Consider the following 17748-nt stretch of genomic DNA (forward strand, 5'->3'; position numbering starts at 1 on the left):
AGGGTCCTGAGCTACCCCTCCCCATACTCTCCAGGGTCCTGTGTTCCCTAATGTTCTCCCCCCTCCCACTTCCAGAGTCCTGGGTTACCCCTTTCCCAACCATCTAGGATCCTGGATTTCCCCCACCCCATCATGGGCTATCCCCTCCCTCACACCTCGGGGTCCTGGGTTACCCTCTTTCCTCACACCCTCCGGGGTCCTGGGTTACCCTCTTTCCTCACACCCTCCGGGGTCCTGGGTTACCTGTGTTTCCTCACACCCTCCAGGGTCTTGGGCTACCTGTGTTTCCTCACATCCTCCGGGGTCCTGGGTTACCTGTGTTTCCTCACACCCTCCGGGGTCCTGGGTTACCCTCTTTCCTCACATCCTCCGGGGTCCTGGGTTACCCTCTTTCCTCACACCCTCCGGGGTCCTGGGTTACCCTCTTTCCTCACACCCTCCGGGGTCCTGGGCTACCTGTGTTTCCTCACATCCTCCGGGGTCCTGGGTTACCCTCTTTCCTCACACCCTCCGGGGTCCTGGGTTACCTGTGTTTCCTCACACCCTCCGGGGTCCTGGGTTTACCTGTGTTTCCTCACACCCTTCGGGGTCCTGGGCTACCTGTGTTTCCTCACACCCTCCGGGGTCCTGGGTTACCCTCTTTCCTCACACCCCCTGGGGTCCTGGGTTACCCTCTTTCCTCACACCCTCCGGGGTCCTGGGTTACCTGTGTTTCCTCACACCCTCCGGGGTCCTGGGTTTACCTGTGTTTCCTCACACCCTCCGGGGTCCTGGGCTACCTGTGTTTCCTCACACCCTCCGGGGTCCTGGGTTACCCTCTTTCCTCACACCCCCTGGGGTCCTGGGTTACCCTCTTTCCTCACACCCTCCGGGGTCCTGGGTTACCCTCTTTCCTCACACCCTCCGGGGTCCTGGGTTACCCTCTTTCCTCACACCCTCCGGGGTCCTGGGTTACCCTCTTTCCTCACACCCCCTGGGGTCCTAGGTTGTTCCTCGTTCGTGCTTTTACACCAAGGACAATCAAAAACCTCTGTTTCTGACTGGACTGACAGAAACCTGGATTTCCAGGGACCTTTCTGCACTTTCCTGGGACAAACGCGAGCAGAGGAAGGAACGCCTGGACAAGTATTTTCCAACAGCAGTGCCGGCGAGATGCTCAGGACCTCCACAACACCGAATGCAAGTCCCTCAGCTTCTCCACAGGGTACTTTCGGCGATTCCTGAGCACAGACTCTCCAGAGGCCCCAACAAGCAGTGGGCATACGCTTTTCCTTCCAGTCTTTCCCCAGAAATGCTGCCTGGATGTGCATACATAGGTGAATGCCCAACGCCTCTCTCCATAAGAAGTAAGGTCAAGTTCCAATGAGCAAAGGGTCATCTCTCACTCAACCATAAGGCATCCTGTTCCCGGGGCCCAAGCACTGGCTCTGGGGAGGCCTGGGGTGTGGTAAGCTCACACCTGGGCCCACCTGCCATTCAGAACTGAAGGACACCCCCCTCCAGGGGGATGGGTAGGGCCACAGAGTGGGAAACTAAAATAGTTCCGTGGAGACAAGAGTGAAAGTTTTAAAACATCAAGGATGAAATACAACTATATCTCATGGCCCAGTAAGGAAAGAGGTGTGAGAACCCTCTCCCCCCGAGAGGGCTTCCAGAGTCCTGGGTTACCACCCCACCCCAGCTGCCAGACCTCAGATTCAAGGAGGCCCCACCCCAGCTGCCAGACCTCAGATTCAAGTCCCAGGTGTGGTCAGACTTTGCTTAGAAGACAGGCATTATTTGCACATTAACTGGCAAATGCTGAAACAGAAGGGCCTCTACACCCTGCAAAGAGCTGGAAGTTCTGGCCAGAAACACAGACAGCTCCCAGTCGTGAGAGCTGCCTGGAGGGTGGGAACAGTTCCTCTGACAATCCACAACAGCATGAGGTCACCCGGTGAGCACCTAGCATCTCTGACCGTTTCAGGCTGGGCTAATTCACATCCAGCACCGACGTGGAAACAGCAACTCTGTTCGGTCGGGACTTCGTGGGAGCCAGACTTACTTGTCATGGCTGTGGAATGCCTGAGACGGAGATCACAACACAAGCATCTGATGGGCTCCTGTCACGTTCCAGGCTGCCCAGAAGCCAGGAGACCGAGGCAGTCTGACCAGGTCTGTGAGTGTCCCGGAGCAAGGGGCCTGGGGCTGCAGGGCAGAGCGCTGGGTGGGAGGCACTCCACAGCAGCTCCTGGGGCTGTTTTTGGCTCACCTGTCTGGTGGTGAAGGGGCCCTTATCCCTCCCCTCCAACACGATTTTTCCAGGTCCCTCTACTTCTCCAGCTGAGTGAGCATGAGGAGCTACTGGACTACAGGACTGGTTCTGAAGGGCTGAATCCTCAACATCAAACAGACATAAGTAGCAAATGGCCCAGATGCTGGCGAAAAGGGAAACTTACATAAAGCTCTGTTGTATAAATCAGGCAGAGATAGCCTAAGTTGTCTAAAAGCCATAGATTTACTGCCATAAACCCTAAACTAAGCATTGTTACCATTTTAGATGAAATCTACTATATATTTTCTTGTCTCTTTAAACCTAAGATAGGAACCATGCCCCTTCTGCAATGACATCTGGTGACTAGGTCATCAGCAGGGAGACACCTAGGGTACTAAAGGTGCTCAACTGTCTCTACCCCCACCATCCCTACCTGGATTGGCCCGAGTGACGAGGGACCTCACACAGGTCTGCCATTCCCTGTGGCTTCTTCCTCTGTCAGCTGTCATTCTCACAGATTACCTGCTACTTCCAATCAGCACCAGGCATGAAAACCACACATTTGCAACACACAGTAGATACACTGGGATTGCAAGCATCTCTTCTGGCAGAAAAGTGGGGAAGGACTCTGCACAGATTTAGCGCCCCCACTTCTGGAACATGGCGTCACTGCATGGAAAACAAGGGGCCCTTCAACGCCAGGCAGGTGAGCCAAAAACAGAACCAGGAGACCCTGCCCTGCAACCCCAGCAGCTGGTATTTTAAAGACCAGCTACTCACAGCTGAAGTAATACTGACAGACCTGTAGAAACTTACACACGGTTGGAAGACAAATAATGAATGCATTACTGATACAGAGCTTCCAGTTGTTCCCTCCACTTCCCACTCTCCAGACAGAATCAGACTCAGGATGCTCCCCGCAAGCTGCGGCTGGAGACAGACAAGCCCCAGGCTAGAGTGTCTCAAACACAAAACACCACTGACCACACCCAGGAATGGGGACCAAACAAAACGAGGAAGTGAAACAACCGCTTTCACTTTCAAGGGTCCCCAGCAACTAGCAGCAGTACACAGAGCAGTGCAGCCCGTGCAGGTGAGGGAGCCACAGGTAGCTGCCCGGTGAGAACGAGGCCTGTGAGCTGGCCTACCCACTCACGCTCACGCTCTCCAGGAGATGTCTGGGCTCAGGTAACGTGGGCCTTCCGTGGCCAAATCCCAAACACGGCCTCACGATCTGGGCAGTACCCCACATTTGTAGATGCACTCTCATTTAAGACTTCCTCTGCCAGATTTCAGTGTGCAACTGTCTTTGACAACCACAGATCTGGAAATGAGGAGGATTTGGGGTAGCAGACAATGACAGTCATTTTTGAAGGAACAGAGGAGAAAGGTACCAGACAGGAAATGCAGAGACAGCAAGACTAATTTATTTTTTAATATATTTTATTGATTTTCTACAGAGAGGAAGGAAGAGGAATAGAGATTTAGCAACACTGATGAGAGAGAAACATTGATCAATTGCCTCCTGCACACCCCCTACTGCGGATGTGCCCGCAACCAAGGTACATGCCCTTGACCGGAATCGAACCTGGGACCCCTCAGTCCGCAGGCCGACGCTCTATCCACTGAGCCAAACTGGTTAGGCCAAGACTGACTTTATTGACATAGTTCACAGAGAGCCCATCGGGGCCCTCTACACCCAAGAAGCAGTGATTTACTTTTTCTTGGCGTTAAAAAAAAAAATCCTTCAAACTCTGGGCTGATGACCTTCACCCTGCGCCTGCTGAGGAAGGGCATGAGTACTTCCCAGGCTGCAAAGTGGTCTGAAGGGCGCACTTCCGAAGGCTGGGACTGAGCTGTGATTCATCTTTTCAGTAAGACTGATGGGAACAGTCGTTTCTCTTACCTGTCTCTTTAACTATCAGCCTAGCAGATTCTCAAGAGGGTCGGGGATCCTAAAATTCAAGACGGGTCAGCAAGAGACACAACAGACCACTTACACAGGGCCCTCACATGCAGCCCTTCTCTGGATTTTTCTTCCAGAAAGAAAAATCTTCAGTATCAAAGGCTGGGGATTCCCCTTTGGGCTCAGTGTGCGTGTTAACTACTATTAGGCCTGGCCCCCATCGCCACCACGGGCACCTCTCATTCTGTGTCCCTGAACACAGCTTCCCCAGTGGTTCTCCATCTGTCCCGAAGTCACAATCACCTGGGATGCCTGCTAAGAAACTGCGTGTGGGGCTCCCCTAGACCTAATGAATCAGGATGTTGAGGCACAGTGTTCCCAGGTTTCTTAACATTGGGTACATTTTGACGAGATTCCTTATCTTCACCACGATCCTGGAAAGTAGGCACTATTTACATCTGACAAGGAGGCAGAGGAACTTGCCCAAACCTGCGATACCCACCAGGCACTGGAAAGGCAGGAATGGGACCCTCTGACTAAGCACCATGCAAAGTCCTACTTTGCCGCCCACAACACTATAGGGAAGTGGACGGAAGCTTTTCTCCCATGAACTTACAGAGCAGCCCATACTATCTAAATGGGTTGGGGAAAGACTCCACAAAGAATTAAGGGCAATATTTAAATCTACTCACATTTAGCCCCAAGCATAATCCAACTCTGTCTGGGGTTCTGCACTCTTCCTGGAATGGGGGCCAGGCCACCTCCTCCATAGACACCAGGACAGCTGGCACCAACGCCACACACACACAGATTGGCACCAACGCCACATATACACACACACACACACACACACACACATACACACACACACACACACACACAGTGGCAGCCCTGAGGGAGGGCACCAGAGACCTTAAGTGCAAACCTGCACCCACCCTCACCCCCCAAACACCTGAGGCTTTTCTTAAGTATGAGTTCGCTGACAAACTCGACACACTATCATTTGGCTGGTTAGGAAATAATTCAGGAGCATTTGGAAATAAATCTGCACAGGAGAAATGGAAGCCATGTACACTGTGTCCACACACAGCACACAGCCTGGACATACACCATTGAACACGCTTGGCTACACCCACTCAACAACTGGTAACTTAGAGTCCTAAGATTCTGATACCAATTCAGTGCAATGGGAAATCTCCAAGCAGCATTATCCATATTCACCTGACAGGTAACCAACACAGATCTTCATTAAGATACACTCACCGTGGGCTCCCTCCCCATGCTGCAGTTAAACACACACCCTCCCCCCACCCCCACGGAAATGGGCTGGCAGCCTGGCCTCACTGTTTTAAGCAGCCCCTGAGGCCCAAGGCCGCTCTCACTCCACAGGCAGCCGCAGCCTTACTCACTGAACACCTTGGGTTCAGATGAACCTGGGGTGGCAGCTCTGCCCTGCTCACAGGAGACCAGGCTGGTTAGGATAAGGCAGTGGTCGGCAAACTGCGGCTCGCGAGCGACATGCAGCTCACGAGCCGCTGTTTGCCGCTCTGTTGACTAATGAGTTTGCCGACCACTGGGATAAGGGAACACCTTATTCAGGTCTTTCTGGCTGACGTTCATCAGACGCAGTCTTTCTAGCTGACAGTCATCAGATTTGCAGGCACTGCTGGTCTAATTCAAAATGATTTGAATTTTAGGAAAGTTTTACTACTCATTTGCTCAGCTTCAAATGCCGCAGGATAAAATAACAACAGGGCGATATGCATCCCAAGTCATCCTTAAGACAATTAGGCCAAACGGGGGCTACAACATCCGGCTGGCCCAGGCTGTAAGCCGTGGAGCCATAATTACCTGTTTCTCCCCACAGCGTGTCGGTGCCATTGACGTCTATTTCATGTTCCTTTTCCAGTCCCAGCAAGCACTCGACCACCTGTCAGAAGTGGCAAGGTGATTTAATGAGTTCTCATCGCCATATGTGCTTATTATACCCCATGTATCAAAGGAGCCAGTCTGTTGTTTTTTAACCATGATTATCTCATGCTGCACAAGGGGAGAAAATAGAATGAAAACCGTTTTCAAGCATAATTCATATGCTATTCACACGTTCACTTTGAGGAGAATAAAAAAAAAAGGCGCAGTGAATTTCAGCAACATTGTTCAGGATTACCAAGTACTCGGAATTTTAATGAATTCCAACGTGACCCAAATATGCCAGCCTAATCATCAAAGGACACAGGATATCACACAAAGTGCAGCTTCTGCATAAATTGCCCGAAGATGGTGAATCCATTTTCACAAGGAAAGAAAACAAGGCGGTGTATACCTTTTCAATAAAATAAAATAAATAGCGTTATCCAAATGATTTTTATACTAACAGCGTTGTTATTCTTTCCTGTGCGGACATCGCCCCCATCAAAGAGCAGGTGGGGTCACAGGTGTGGAGGCAGGATGCTGGCTCGAGGGGAATCGGAAGGATCTGAGCCCCGAACCCTTCACTCTGCACAACAGCAGCAGCAGGCGAGGGCAGAGCCATTTTCCCGTCCCCCAATCTGCACCCATTGGGGTAGGCCGAACAATAGCTCCCAAATATATCCACATCTTTGTCCCCAAAACTGGGAGTTACCATGCATGGCAAGAGGGAATGTGCAGATGTGATTACGGATCTTGAAAGGGATGATGGCCCTGAATTACCCAGGGGCATAGCTCATATACACCTGACATAATCACAGCTGCCCTCGAAGAGGGACAGGAACAACAGGGCAGAGGAAGGAGGAGATGGGATGACAGAAGCATAGGTTAAAGCGATGCACTTTGAAGACAAAGGAAAGGGCCATAAAGTAAGGAATACAGGTGGCTTCCAGAAACTAGAAAAAAAGCTAAACACCATTCCCCTCTAGAGCCTCCAGAAACAACACTGGCTTCCTGACACCTTACCTTTAGCTTTCTGACTTCCAGGTCTGAAGGAGAATGGATATCTGCTGCTTTAAGCCACTCAAGTCTGTGGTCACTTGTTACAGCAGCATTAGGAAGCTCATACACCCTTCAAGGTGGTGAATGAATCCTGCCCTTTTCTACGAAGTTGTTACTGGAGAGGCTGAGGTTGCTTTTGCACAGCATTCTTCTCAGCCAGCTTCAAAACAAGTTGAGCTTATCATAAACCCATTATATATAACATTTAACATATTTTTATGAAATACGTTTTTTTTTAAAAAATAAAACAAGTATTTTTTCCAGAACTAAAACATGTAAATTGACTGGTATTTTTCATATTTTTGTAAATCTCTCATGTCTCTCTTAAGAGAGCTGCATCCTCTTATATGCTTCTGCATTCAACTTAATGCAATATATTATGTTGAAGTATTATGTATGTGTATTTTTAATGTGTGTGTGTGTGTGTGTGTGTGTGTGTGCACGCGCGCGCGTGTGCGCATGGGTGTGTATGTTTGCTCTTGTGTTTTAAATATCAAAAGTTAGCCAGCCAACCAGCTGTGCACCCAAATTTATTCTAAATCACTGTAGGGACAACTCTTACCAAATACTGGCAACTCTGATTGCTTGAGGATCATACAGAGAGAGAAATACATAGAAGGGAGCAAGTAAAATATTAAATTCACAGACACTGGTCAGGAGGTGACAATTACACCTCAAACCGAGGAATGCCAACCAGAAATAAGTGCTCTACTGAACTGCTGGTGGAGTTTTCCTTCAGTGCAGGAGCTGCAAATGGCAAGCGTTTTTACAGGCTACAAGAGCACTGAGGTTCTATTTTTAAAATCTTTCAAATTTCAAGGACAATTTTAGAATTCGGAATCCATGTGATTTTTAAAAGACCACAAGGACAAAAGAATGAACCAAAATGGGGATAAAAAGTAAGGCAGCAGGGCAAGAGGATGAAAGTAGAAGGGAGAAGGCAGAGACACACAGACACGGAAGCCCTGGCTGGTGGCTCAGTTGGTTGGAGCATTGTCCAGGACACCAGAAGGCGGCCGGTTCGATTCTGTCAGGGCACATACCCAGGTTAGGGGTTCCATCTCAGGACGGGATCGATGTTTCTCTCTCTCTCTCCCCCTCTCCCTCTCCCTTCCTCCCTTAACAATCAATTTTAAAAAAGAGACAAGGAAGAGTAGAGAATGAACGTTATGAATATTATGAAGGACTCCGTGTGGGAGAGGCCTCCCCGGCGCGTGAGCACACATACACTCTTGACACTGTGGGCTTGGGGCTTCCCCTCATAGGAAGGGTGTGATGCCAAGACCCTGGATCATGGTCACACACTGTCAAACCAAAGGCTGTTTCTCGAAACCCTTCTTTACCTTCTTTTCTTCCGTGCATCACAGGCTAGCAACTCCGAAGAAGGCGACCTGCACAAGTACCCACCCGGTGCACCACAGCTTCCAGTTCCCCAAGAGGGAACCCCACAGCTCCACTCACCGAGCTGTGGCCCATGCTGGCGGCCGCTGTCAATGCCTGCTGCAGGGCGTGGCTCTTCTTCAGTGCACCTGGCTGGGGTGCAGCTGCCGACCACTCGCAGGCCAGCAGGTACTGCAGAACGTCGCTGTGGCCCCTCAGTGCGCTGTGGACAAGTGCACACTGGCCTTTCTTATCCAAATGGTCCAACTGGAAGGCAGGAGCAAAGGTCACCATTTAGCATCACCTTTGCTCTGAGAACATGGGTCCAACACAAATGCTGTCTGTGTGCAAACACAGGTACTGGGTCCGTGTCCCAGTGTGTCTTTCTGGAGAACAGAGTCCTGTTGGAATTACTTCGACGGAATGAACGCACGCGGCCAGGTCTCAGGTTCCCTTCGTAGACTGGCTGTCACAGCACACCCTGCTCACTCCCTGTGTCTCTCCAGCAAACAACTGGGAGCTCTGAGTTCTCTGGGGAGCACGTGTTAGGACACCGATCGAAACCTCAGCCAAAGCCCTGTGCTCACCGACTCCAGTTCCTGGAGGGGGACATTCTAACGGGCTGTGACAGGCTACATTCTGGGGGCGCAGAGCAGTTCTTCAGTCACTAAACCAGGAGAGCCAGCAAAAGGGAGGGATTTGGAAGACCCAGCTCTGAACAAGGAAGGGACTCTGAGTCGCGTCAGACTGAGGAGGGAGGCCGTGTGCAGGCAGGTGACCTAGGACCTGTCAGCATGTCAAGCGTGGCTACAGAGCCGGGAAGGCTAGCTCGCCACAGAGTGTCCGAGTGCTGCATACCTCCTGAAGGCCCAAAGGCAGCAGATAACGCGTCATTCCCTGTCCAAACTTGGGAATACTGGGCTGGAAGAGGAGCGGAGGGTCCAGCCTCTCCTTGCTTCCAAATTCTGGGAATGCCCTGCACCCCCACCCAGAGGCTTTCCAAGAGCCACCAACGTGACCCTTGCCCTCCTACAGACCTTTCGGCTGGGGTCTGGCCTCCAAATAAAGCTAAGTCACAGTCTGGATGTGGAAATGGAGGTGTGAGGTGCACTAATGCGCCCCCTGGGAAGGCCTCACAGCAACATTTCTCTTCTTCCTTGTGCTAAAATTAAAGTCCATACATTCCAAATGTGTTTTTGAGAGAAAATCAAAAAGGCTCCCACAGTTACTAGAAGCCTAATGTCTTTTTGTTGAACCTTCGGTATCCTAATTAGTATAAAGACATCAGTGATTTATTTCTATTGTTATGCAAAAGCACGTCCCCCTGGCCCCCAATGAAATGCTTACAGTAAACCTAAATAGAGTTTACTGTGAGCTTGGCACTGTTCTCATTCAATCTGTTAACATCGATAGTCCTAGAGTAACTGATCTAATAATAATGTTAATACACTGACTTACTTAATGCTCACACAACGGCCCTGTGGCAGACACTGTTGCCATGCCCACCTTACAGGTGGGGAGCCCGAAGCACGCAGCCTCAACAACTTGCCCAACGCCCCAGCTGGCAGCTGGAGCAATAAGGACTCTGGGCTGTCTGGCTCCTGGATCCACGTGCTCAGGCACATGGCTTCTAAGGCCCACAGAACTCATTTTATTGTTTTTTTAAAAAAGGCATGAAATGAAATGGGACAAGGAGAGAGGGGAAAAAAAATGAAACATGTAAATCTTTTCACTCAATTGGTACTGTTAAACTCTGGTGAGTTCTATCTAGGTCCACACTTGCAGGCTTTTGAAAGGATGGCCGTGCCACTGGTGCCAGGAATCCCCTGGTGGCCTGCCTCCTCTGGGGCATCAGTAAGCAGAGTAAGAGTTTAGGAGCTGAGCACCCGGCCCCTCGCTCTCCACGGCTGCGCACTGGAGCACCCACTCAGCACACCCACTCAGGTGGTATCCCACGGCAGTGCTGAGCTCACCCTCTCTGTTTACCTAGCAGTTTCTGTTCATTGCAATTCAAGAAGGTAGAGAGAAACGGAAGGCTGGCCCAGGGGATAATTCTAACGAGGACATGAAGACATTGCCCCACCCCCTGGGGAAGGCTGCTGCTTACCCTCGCCCCCTTCTTGACCAGCAGGCACACCAGCTTCATGTGGCCGGCAGCGGCGGCGTAGCAGAGGGCGGTCATGCCGTTCTCAGACATGCCGTCCAGGCAGGCACCAAACTCCAGGAGCAGAGTGACCACCTCCTCATGGCCAAGGTGAGACTGGACGCACAGGATCGGGGCGTTATTCAGCACTTCCGTCCTGTAGTTCACGTTGGCCCCTCCCAAAATCAGGAGCCGGCTCACCTGTTGGATAATGTCCCCCAACAAGATTAATTTCTCACCTAAATGTCACAATATTTTTAACAACTTCCGTGGAGAGGGGCAGTAGCCTCATTCTGATCCAGTGGTTCTCAAACTCACGTGTGCACCCGTGTTACCTGCGAATGTGCTGCAAGGGCACATTCTCTGTGGTGGGAATGCAAATGGTGCAGCAGCCACGGAAAACAGTGTGGAGGTTCCCCAAGATCCGGCACTCCCACCTCTGGGAATATATCCGGAGGCAATGAAATCAGGGTCTCAAAGAGGTCCCTGCACTGCCATGTTCACTGCAGCATTAGCCCCAAGAGCCAAGAGGTGGAAGCAAACCGAATGTCCCTTGATGGTTGAATGAATAAACAAAATGTGGTTTATGCCTGTGCGTACAATGGAGTATTATTCACCCTTTAAAAGGAAATTCTCACCCTGGCTGGGTAGCTCAGTTCGTTAGAGTGTCAGTCATCCTGATAGGCCGAGGTAGAGGGTTTGCTCCCCAGTCAGGACACATATAAGAAACAACCAATGAAAGCATAAATAAGTGGAACAACTAATCTCTCTCTCTCTCTCTCTCTCTCTCTCTCTCTCTCTCTCTCTCTCTCTCTCTCATCAATGAGTAAAAATAAATTAAAAATAAAGTAAAAGGAAGGAAATTCTGACACATGCTACAACATGGATGAACCTTATGGACATTATGCTAAGTGAGATAAGCCAGTCACAGAGAGATAAATACTATATGATCCCACTTATATGAGGTACCTATAGTAGTCATATCATAGAGATAGAAAGCAGAATGGTGGCTGCCTAGGGCTAGGGGGAAGGTGTAATGAGAGCTGTTTAATGAGTATAGTAACTTAGTTTTACATGATGAAGAACTCTGGAGATCTACTGTGCAATTATGTGAATATACTTTGCTGAAGTCTACACTTAAAAATAATTAAGATAAAACAGAGATCATAGGAATGATTACGAGAGGGTCGGGGGTGGATGAATAAGGTGAAGGGGAATCTAGTCAATAATATTGTGATAAGTTTGCATGGTGACAGCTGATTACAAGAATTAGTGGGGTGATCACACTGTAAGGTATAAAAATGTTAAATCACTATATTGTACACCTGAACCCAATATCACTTATACCAATATCACTAATATACTTAAATAAAACAATTTAAAAAATATATAGTTAAGATAGTAAATTTTATATTGTTGTACATGGTTTTTTTAAAGTATATTTTTATTGATTTCAGAGAGGAAGGGAGAGGGAGGGGGGAGAGAGAGAGAGAGAGAGAGAAACATCAATGATAAGAGAGAATCATTAATTGGCTGCCTCCTGTACACTTTCCCACCAGGGATGGAGCCTGCAACCCAGGCATGTGGCCTGACCAGGAATAGAACCATGACAGGTTCACAGGTCGACACTCAACCCCTGAGTTACACCAGCCAGGCTTGTGTGTTGTTTTTTTAACTAAAATTTAAAAAATGTTAAAGCACAGTATCAGGCCCCACCTTTTGGACCTGGGGTGCTGGGGTCAGGCCCGAGAAGGTGCCCTTTCCACAAGTTCCCAGCTTCTACTGATGCTGCTGGTCTGGGGTCCACACTTTGAAAAACCACTGCTTAATCAAATAAAAACAAAACTCCTTTTCCTGGCAATGAAATGATCGTCACGGGATTAAATACCTAACAGTGAGATAACAAGGCCAAAAGTAAAGGCAAACACTGTCTTTTCTTCACCAGGAAATGCAGAAAAAGCAGACACGTGAAAATGTGTGCCCCTGGGATTGTCAGCAGCACAGGACTCCTAAAAAACGGTCTTTTCCAATTACCCTGCCCACCACCCACTGACGTTACCTGGATCCAGATATGATCCAAGGGGGAGTTTACCTAGATTTTAAAATAAAATCACAGAATACCGTATGCACATTGTAGCTCTACTAATGTCTTCTGCATATCTCCAGATCATTGAAAAAACGACAGCCCTTTAACACCTATTAAAATGCCCACTGCATTTCTTCAAATGGTTCCCTTCAGTGGCCCGGGCCAGCATCAATCACTCCCCTGACAGGCACTGGCAGGCCTCCAAGCTGCCCACGAGGTGTGAAAACCACAGACACCGTGTCGTTCATTTGACTAGAGTCACAAGGGATCATTAAAAGATGCAGGAAGACGGTAAGTCATATAAAATTCAAGTTCTCTCAACGATATGTGTCCACGAGAGTAGCTGACAGAATTTTTACAAACTGATAGAAATTAATATTACTAGGTGGTGAGACCACGACTTGGAATCGTGTACAGCATACGAACAGGTTATAACCCAAAGTGTAAGCTCTGAAGAATCCTGGTTGTCCTGGGGCTTGACCCCCAGGTGACCCAGCCCTCCAGCTCCTGCTCTTCTCCCAGCACTTTCCCCTTTACTTCCCCACTTTGGCCCAGCCTCGGGGCCTTTACCTCCGTCAGGAACGCCTTTCCCATAGATTCAACTGACAAAGGATTGCTTCCTAAAGGTCTCTGCTCTGATGCCAGGACACCAGAGAAAAGTCCCCCTGCCCCCCACCCCCCGCTCCTACAAAACACACTCCTACCACTCTGCCCGTGTGCACACACTTGTCCATAAGAACCACACCCCCATGCATGCATCAACCCCAGACGCTGTGCATCCTCTCCTCACACCCCACTTTCCAACTCAGCCACTGCACCATGTGCTGGCTGTAAGATTCCAAAGTTCACAGAGTGGCAAATAAAGGCCCTCCACGACAGGATGCCCCATCAGATCCTCCCCAACCCGAGGACATCAGTTACAGTTAAGGAAGGACAGATCGCATACAAGTGCCAAGGAGACCCCATGACCCACAGCACCCACCCTGTCGCTTACACCCATCAGAGGGGGACATCTTTTAGCCCCACCCAGGTCAGCACCAGCTCAGCCTCCAGCCTCCCACTGCCAGCCAGCACTCTCATGGAAGAGAGACCAGAAAAGGTGTCCCTGAGCTAACACTGACATTTAACACAAGGCTGCACCTCTGCCAGACAAATCCATGTGGGTTTGCTCTTAAAAGCAGCGCCAGACTCAAGATTCAGAAGTATTTAAAATGGTAAGTGCTAAACAAAAGTTAAGGGTTTTTTCAGAAAAATGATTTCCCCTTGAGCAACTACCATTTAGTACGGAAAGAATAGGATAATGCTGGTGAAAATACTTGGGGATCTTATAAAGCCGAGGAAATTGACTCGTACCAAGAGGAATACAGGAGAACTCTGGCAGCTTTTCCAAAACACGTAACATCATATCACTGAGAGGCCCACCAGACTCTGGTCACCACAGGACTGGCAATAATGGTTTGTAAATTCCCTGGGTGACCCGGACAGCTAGTTACCCTCTCTGCTCTCCACCAATCCCAGCCCCTCTTGAGATCCATAAGCCTAAGAGAAAAAGATGATGAGTTAAATAGTCTAAGTTCACAATCAGCCCCTTAACTAACTTGCTGTGTGATTTTCAGAAAATTACTCAACTTCTCTGTTCTTCAGGTGCCTCCTGAGAAAACAGCCAGTAGACCACCCCATTCTATCCAACAGGTACTCTCTGTCAATAATGTCAGAAGGTGTCTTGCTAATACCTTATAAGACATTACCTGGGTGGTACCAATGTTCATCTACAATTCACACTTCATCTGCTTATTGGGAAAAACATTTCCTTTGATGGTGCAATGCTATGGGTATTTTTACTGCTTAACCCCCAATTCGTTTGTGGATCTTTCCCCTAACCCATGGTTCTTTTTTTGTTTGCTTGTTAATCCTCACGCGAGGATATTTCTCCATGGATTTTTTTTTAGGGAGGGGGAGGGAGACAGGGAGAAAGAAACATCAATGTGAGAGAAGCACATCGATTGGTTGCCCCCAGCACACACCCCCAACTGGGCCAGGGATTGAACCTGCAGCCCAGACACATGCCCTTGACAGGGAATCGAACCTGACACCCTTTGGTGCGAGGGCCGACGCGCTAATCATTGAGAAACCCCAGCCAGGGCTAACCCATGGTTCTTCACCTGCTGCACACTGAAACCATCTGGGAGCCGAAAGCTTCCAATGCCGAGCCCCCGTGGAGACTCTGCCTTGGCTCGGACCCCGAGCTCCCCAGTGATTCTGGTTGGCAGCCAGGGCTGCAAACACGTGCGATGATCAATGCACCTGTGGGGCCTGGGCTTGCTCTTACCCAGGTACCTTCCAGCTGTGTGATTTGGGGCACGCTATTAACTGCTCTCATCCTCATCTGAGAAGTGGAGATAAAAACAGCTTCACCTCACTGGGTTGTTGTTAAGATTAAAAATGAACGTGACATACACAGACACACATAAAGCACTTAGCAGAGTCCTCAGCATCCTGCAAGTGCTAAATAAGTTCAACTGCTATCATTGCAATCACTTTTCCCAGAACCTTCAGAAGGGACAGGAACCCAGGTCCCTGACACTGGAAGGCACAGGAGGGCGCTCTGCCCCAGGCACCTGGCCACCCGAGGTCTGTTCTCCCCGAGCTGTCCACCAGCCCCGAGTGCAGGAGACCTCACGCTTATTTGAGAGCAGACAGGAGTCACCTGGACCCAACAAAAACTCACGGTGGGCAGCTCCTCTCGCTACCAGCCACAGACACATCCAGAAGTTCTCAGGTGCCTACAGCCGAGTCTCGGTCTCCAGGAAGGAGACAAAGCACAAATGAGAATAATTCACTTGCCCAGTAATAAATGTCCAGTATTTTCCAAGAGCTTTTACACCTCAGTGAGGTTTCCCATCCTTATGAGAAAGGCTCTTTGGTTACCTCCACTTTATAGGTTAGAAAACTGGGGCTCCGAGGGGACGAAGCACAGATTATTCCTGGGCACAAAACTAACTACTGCCACAGAGCAGTCCAGTGGTGTAAGCAGCAGCTCGAGCTAAGATTACTCTGCATTCAAGGACAGGGTTTAAGTGGTTCGTCCTCTACATTTCCCCCCCAACATGGAAATTTTCCAACCACCACCATCACCGACGGTCTCCTTGGGTAACATTTAGAAATGGCAATATTACCTATAAACTTCTGGGTTTAATGAATGCAAGAAAGCAGAAAAGGGGCCGGAGGTAGGCAAGGCGCTGGCTGGCATGGTCAGCAGGTGCGAGTATCAGTTTCCAGGTACCTTCAGTCGTTACTTTAGGGTCACAGCCACGATAGCAGGCTTACACGGTGTGCTGTGCTGCCTGTCACGCAGAATACGCCTGGACCCTCTCCGCCAAGGGAAGGAAGGCCAAGTCCACGCCTAACTCTGTCTCCTCTCCTCCCTGCCTTCAGCTGAGGGAAGAACCGCAACGCAAATTCTCCCACGTCCATAGCCCGGGGAAGCCCGTGGCTGGCAGCCAGTCCGATGGGACAGTGTGAGCTAGCCAGCCAGCTGGATGGGAGCCTGGAGGCCGGGTGGCAAGGACCCCAGTGGGCTGCCAGGGCTGGGCTGGCACGACGCTGGCCTGGTAACGGGAGACACCATTGTTAGAAGTCACTGGCATGCCATTAAAATTAAAATGCATCTACCAAGCAATCATTCTGGAGCAAAGTCACTTTAATTTACCAAAGTGGCAAACTGCAATTATTGCTCAAAATGACATCCGTGCCTGTATGACAACATTTAATGCTCTCTAAAAAAAGTTCCTTAATTGCATGCATAATTTTAAATTACTGTAATTTGCTGAAGATTCTGTGAAAACCCTTTTATTTTTTCTTGAAAGATAAAAGGAAACAGAAGGATAATGGAAAGCCTCAAAATTCTATAAGCATGTTGTAGAATATCAGGGACAGTGTAGATGTAGGTGACACAGGAGTTCTCTGAAACAAAGTGAAGATGAAAGACTCTTAAAAGTGCAAGTATGTTAGACAGGAAAGTTTATAATCCCAGGAGGGTCAAGGTCATTATATTGTTATGCTGTACCTTCAATTTACTGTCTTAAAAGCTCATATTCAACAGAGTATGACGTTTCCCATTTAAATTTCTCTGTACTGGATGAATAATGTCTGTGCCTGCAACTCATTAAAATAGTAAAAACAGATATTGCCATTGTTATTCTTTATTTCTTTCTTCTTGGCCATTTGTTATAGAATTTTCTTAATTATGGACAAGCCAAAAGGTACACTTTTAGCTGAGACAAAAGATGAAACAATGTCATTATTATAGTAAATTCAACCCAATTTCTATAAAATCTAAGTAGAACAAAAATTCTTAATACAAATATTTTATTACGTGAGGTCTAAACTCAGCTGTGTTCGCCACCTTTCTTTTACAGTAACTCCATCTAGACAGGAAGAGCTTCCTTTGATCGGTAGAAGCAGCCTGAAGCTAATTCCCATAACTACAAAAACAGCTTCCCTGACCCTCTGCCCCTTAAGCTTGTGTGGGGGTTCAGCTGAGACACAGGAACTCAAACCTCAGGTCTGGACAGAGGTGCAAACATGCGAAGGGGTGGGCAGAGCACAAGGTCCCGTGAGCGGTCCTCCAGGGGTGCTCTGCTCCCAGGCGCCTGGCCGAGGGGCATGTCAGAATGAAACCCAACGAGCCCCTTGCCCATCAAGTCTTGAACCCTAAGAGGGGGCAAGTCCACCTGCATGAGGCGGCACTTTTTCTCTGCAAAGGCCCTGTCTGTGTCCACCTGGAGGCGGTGACCTTTCTCTAACCCACCCAGGGCCCTGTACCGGGCAGCAGGGCTCCCGGGTCAGAGCACTGCTAGGTCCCTCTGACCCCAGGCTTCTACATCAGCATTGCCACCCCTCCCCTCTGTAGGGGACGAGAAGGAAAAGAATCCACCAGGAAGGCAGGGAAAGGAGAAGAGGGGCAGAGCTAAGCCCCACTGGGCACGGGAAGCCCTCTGCAAACCCAA

General features: G+C 49.3%; 1 protein-coding gene across 12 annotated transcripts in view; it reads right to left on the bottom strand.

Moving 5' to 3' along the window:
* The window catches only part of TANC1 (tetratricopeptide repeat, ankyrin repeat and coiled-coil containing 1), a 244458-nt gene that overhangs the window by 21172 nt on the left and 205538 nt on the right, over positions 1-17748 (bottom strand). For all 12 annotated transcript variants that reach the window (XM_080669582.1, XM_080669579.1, XM_080669577.1 and 9 more), the window contains 3 exons: positions 10618-10854; positions 8592-8777; positions 6012-6090 (listed from right to left, as the gene is read on the bottom strand). In XM_080669582.1, coding sequence (XP_080525708.1) covers positions 6012-6090; positions 8592-8777; positions 10618-10854 — 502 coding nt within the window. The remainder of the gene's footprint in view (positions 1-6011; positions 6091-8591; positions 8778-10617; positions 10855-17748) is intronic.

This window comes from Plecotus auritus (genome assembly GCF_963455305.1).
Source record: "Plecotus auritus genome assembly, chromosome: 5".
Lineage (NCBI taxonomy): Eukaryota > Metazoa > Chordata > Mammalia > Chiroptera > Vespertilionidae > Plecotus > Plecotus auritus.